Below are 3802 nucleotides of genomic sequence, written 5' to 3'. Positions count from 1 at the left end.
TGCGCGTCCTCCCCCCCCCCCGCCCTGCGCTCGCCGCAGGGGTTCTGCTCCATCCAGGGCAGCTCCCCCGGTCCCCACCACCCCACGACACCTTTTGCCGCGTGCAGGACCTCTGCCACCCCTCGCAGCCGCCCCCACTGCCGGTTAACTGCCCGGCGTTTCGGTGCAAACCAGGTGCCCCGGTGCTGGAGTGACCCCCGGCGACGTCTGTCTGTCCCCAGGGTATGCGGACCGCCTGCTCCTGACCCAGTTCCGACGGCGCTTCCAGGTCCTGGCTCCGGATGTCATGAAGAAGCACACCTCCGCCTACGAGGTGCCGGACGAGAGCAAGGTGGGTGCCGCACCGGCCTGGGGAGCACGGGCTGAGAGCCCCACGCGGGACTCTGCCGGTGCTGGAGCTCTTCCAGCCCTCCCAAACGTGGTCGGGGCTCGCTTTGTGATGAAGAGCAGTTCCTGGAGTTCCCTGCGGGCAGCCCCTGCGCCGGCATTGCCTGCGTGCTGTGTGAGCCCGGCTGTCCCCTCTCCCAACGAGCTGGGTCGTACCGGCATCTCCCTCTCCTGGGATAGGAGCTGCTTCCCAGTCTCTGCCCCACTCCGGCGTTCGGTGTCGCCGATGTTATTCCTTTGACTGCTGTAGGGTCGGGACCTGCAGGTCTGTGGGCTGCCGAGCTCCGGCGTCTCCCCACAGCGGTGGGTGATGCTCCTTTGCTGCGTCGCTGCAGTGCCCACTGTGGGTGGGAGCGCACATCTGGACCGCTGTTGAGGAGCGTTAGGAGCAGGGATGTCAGTGCAGGTCTGGGGGTTTCTTAAATGTGATGGTGCCCTCGGGAACTAGGGGTGAAGGAGGAAAAACCCGCTTCGGCAAGGCTCAGGGCAGCCCCCAGCACTCGCAGTGCTGCTGCGAAACGGCGGTGGGGTTTGGGAGCCCGTGGGGTCGGTCCGTACGTCCGGGGTTTGGGCAGTCGGTCCTTCCTGGCAGTGACCAGGAGGGATGTGGCGGTGGGGCTGTGTCCTGCGGCTGCGGCGCTGGGTCTCAGGGGCTGGCTTTGCATCCCTCCTCACCCCTCGCATGCGTGCCCGAGCACGGAGGGACGTGGGTCCTCTGGCAGCCCGGCAGAGCAGCCGAGCTCGCCTCTTCCTCTCGGAGTTTCTCCCCCCGAGGACGGTTTTCGCAAAGGCAGTAAACATGCCCGGCGTGGGCTGCGTTTGCCGACGTTATTGCACCGTGGAGAGGACTTGGAGAAATCAGCCTGGAAATGAAGGCTGTTATTGCTTCTTTTTAATACTCCAGGGGAAATAGCTGTGAAAATCCCTCTTGCTGAGGGCTGTGCCTCGGTCCTCCGGCGCTCTTGCCGTGCGCCTGGCAGGGCTCGTTTTGCAGCGCAGGGCACAAACCGTGGGACTGGGGGCATGTGCAGAGGGCAGGATCTGCGCATGGCTGTGCCCTGGCACGGCAGCTCCCCGTCCTTCACCCAAAGCTCCCCCAAAAACCAGCTGGCTGAGGACAAACCAGGCGGCATCCGTCCGGCCGTCCGGGGTTTGGGCAGTCGGTCCTTCCTGGCAGTGACCAGGAGGGATGTGGCGGTGGGGCTGTGTCCTGCGGGGGTGCAGCCGCCTGCGGCGCTGGGTCTCAGGGGCTGGCTTTGCATCCCTCCTCACCCCTCGCATGCGTGCCCGAGCACGGAGGGACGTGGGTCCTCTGGCAGCCCGGCAGAGCAGCCGAGCTCGCCTCTTCCTCTCGGAGTTTCTCCCCCCGAGGACGGTTTTCGCAAAGGCAGTAAACATGCCCGGCGTGGGCTGCGTTTGCCGACGTTATTGCACCGTGGAGAGGACTTGGAGAAATCAGCCTGGAAATGAAGGCTGTTATTGCTTCTTTTTAATACTCCAGGGGAAATAGCTGTGAAAATCCCTCTTGCTGAGGGCTGTGCCTCGGTCCTCCGGCGCTCTTGCCGTGCGCCTGGCAGGGCTCGTTTTGCAGCGCAGGGCACAAACCGTGGGACTGGGGGCATGTGCAGAGGGCAGGATCTGCGCATGGCTGTGCCCTGGCATGGCAGCTCCCCGTCCTTCACCCAAAGCTCCCCCAAAAACCAGCTGGCTGAGGACAAACCAGGCTGCATCCCCAGGGACCCAGCGGAGCAGGGAGCACATAGGGGTTCCACAGGGACCGGGCATCACCTGCCTTCGGGTGATGCAGCAGCCCAAGGCAACTCCTCACCTGGTCCCACGAAGCCTGAAAGTCAAAGGAGCTCGGGAACGAAGGAGGAGATTTGCCAGTTTTATTTGTTTCGTGATAAATTTGCGGCACAAACCGGGGAGAGCCACCCCTGCCCCCAGAACAGGCTGTGCGCGAGCCGAGGAGCGCTGAGAGCCGGGAAGAGCTGAGAGGAGATGAATTAAACATGGGCACGTGCTCTGTTGTGCAAACTGCCAGCCAGTGTGTGCAAATTCAGTTAAGACCTCGGGATTTAATAAGACAAGTTTGACAGTCGGAAAAGGTCAATATTGTTATTAAAAGCTGTAAGGAGGCAGAGGGTGCCTCGTCAGCAGCGTGTAAGCAGGGGATTTGAAAAATCCCATCCTCCCCGGAGCTTGTTGCCACGCGGTTTTGGTAGCTGGAGGCTGTTTCCCGGTAAGCTGCATTAACTCGGCCGCTGGAGCACAAGAGATGCTCAGCTGTAGGGAGGATGACGGTGCAGCAATAACCGACCCAGTGTTCATGCTGGCCCCGCTGTTGGGGATGGGATGGGATGGGATGGGATGGGATGCAATGTAATGTGATGCAATGGGATGGGATGGGATGGGATGGGATGGGATGGGATGCAATGTAATGTGATGCAATGGGATGGGATGGGATGGGATGAGGTGAGATCGGATGGGATGGGATGCGATGGGATGGGATGGGATGCAATGCGAGGCGATGGGATGGGATGGGATGGGATGGGATGGGATGGGATGGGATGCAATGTAATGGGATGCAATGGGATGGGATGGGATGGGATGAGGTGAGATCGGATGGGATGGGATGCGATGGGATGGGATGCAATGGGATGCAATGGGATGGGATGGGTGGGATGGGGTGGGATGGGATGGGATGGGATGAGATGGGATGGGTGCGATGGTCCCACACAGCCCTGCACCTGACCCCAGTCCCAGCAGTGCAGCAGCAGCGGGGCACAGCCACGGCGCTGGCACTTCCTTGCCTCCAGCACCCAGTTTTGGGCACCGTGGTGGTTTGTCCCCCATGCGCACGCATGCTCTGTCCCCACTTTGCCCTGGCGCGTGGCGAGGGCTACGAGTGCCGTTCTGCTGCAGCAAGGTGCTCCCGGGGCCGTGCCAAAATATTTCTCAGGTGGGTTTGTCCTTCACGGAGGAGATGCGTGAGGCTGCCAGAGGGTGTTGTATGGAGTGAAGTATTAGCGAAGGATTTTTGTCACAGTTTCTGTAGCTCTGGGGTTTTCAAATCATCCATTTGTCCAGCTAGTGTTTGCTGCCTTGGGGAAATGTACGGTATTTCGGGCTGTTACGTTCGCATGTCAGTCCAGTAATTGAGTTCAGGAATTCTCCCGCGGCTCTGGACTAATCTCCCGCTTGCCTCCCCGCGGGGGCTCGGCCCTGTGCTGGCGGGCTCGGGAGGGAACTCGGTGCTTTTCCCTCTGCTTTCGGCTCTGCGCGCCGTTGCGTGGGCAGGAGGGCAGTGCCGGGGGTGCGCAGCTGAGCAGCGCAGTTGGACCCCACTGGATGGCGCTGGGGCGGGCTCTCGCCTTCCCCAGAGCAGCCTCTTTCCGTGGCCACCCCTGCCTCC

The 3802-nt window shown here is 61.8% G+C and overlaps 2 protein-coding genes across 2 annotated transcripts in view; both read left to right on the top strand.

Moving 5' to 3' along the window:
* Positions 1–3802, top strand: part of LOC104290097 (beta-crystallin B3-like) — a 369903-nt gene that overhangs the window by 150497 nt on the left and 215604 nt on the right. The gene's annotated exons all lie outside the window — the stretch shown is intronic.
* The window catches only part of MYO18B (myosin XVIIIB), a 76246-nt gene that overhangs the window by 21813 nt on the left and 50631 nt on the right, over positions 1–3802 (top strand). The window contains exon 13 of the mRNA XM_009889168.1: positions 175–331. Within this exon, the coding sequence (XP_009887470.1) occupies positions 175–331 (157 nt within the window). The remainder of the gene's footprint in view (positions 1–174; positions 332–3802) is intronic.

The sequence above is a fragment of the Charadrius vociferus genome, unplaced genomic scaffold, assembly GCF_000708025.1.
Source record: "Charadrius vociferus isolate BGI_N301 unplaced genomic scaffold, ASM70802v2 scaffold567, whole genome shotgun sequence".
Taxonomy (NCBI): Eukaryota; Metazoa; Chordata; class Aves; order Charadriiformes; family Charadriidae; genus Charadrius; species Charadrius vociferus.
Note: the sequence above shows the minus strand (reverse complement) of the source record. Positions and strands in the feature narration are given on the sequence as shown.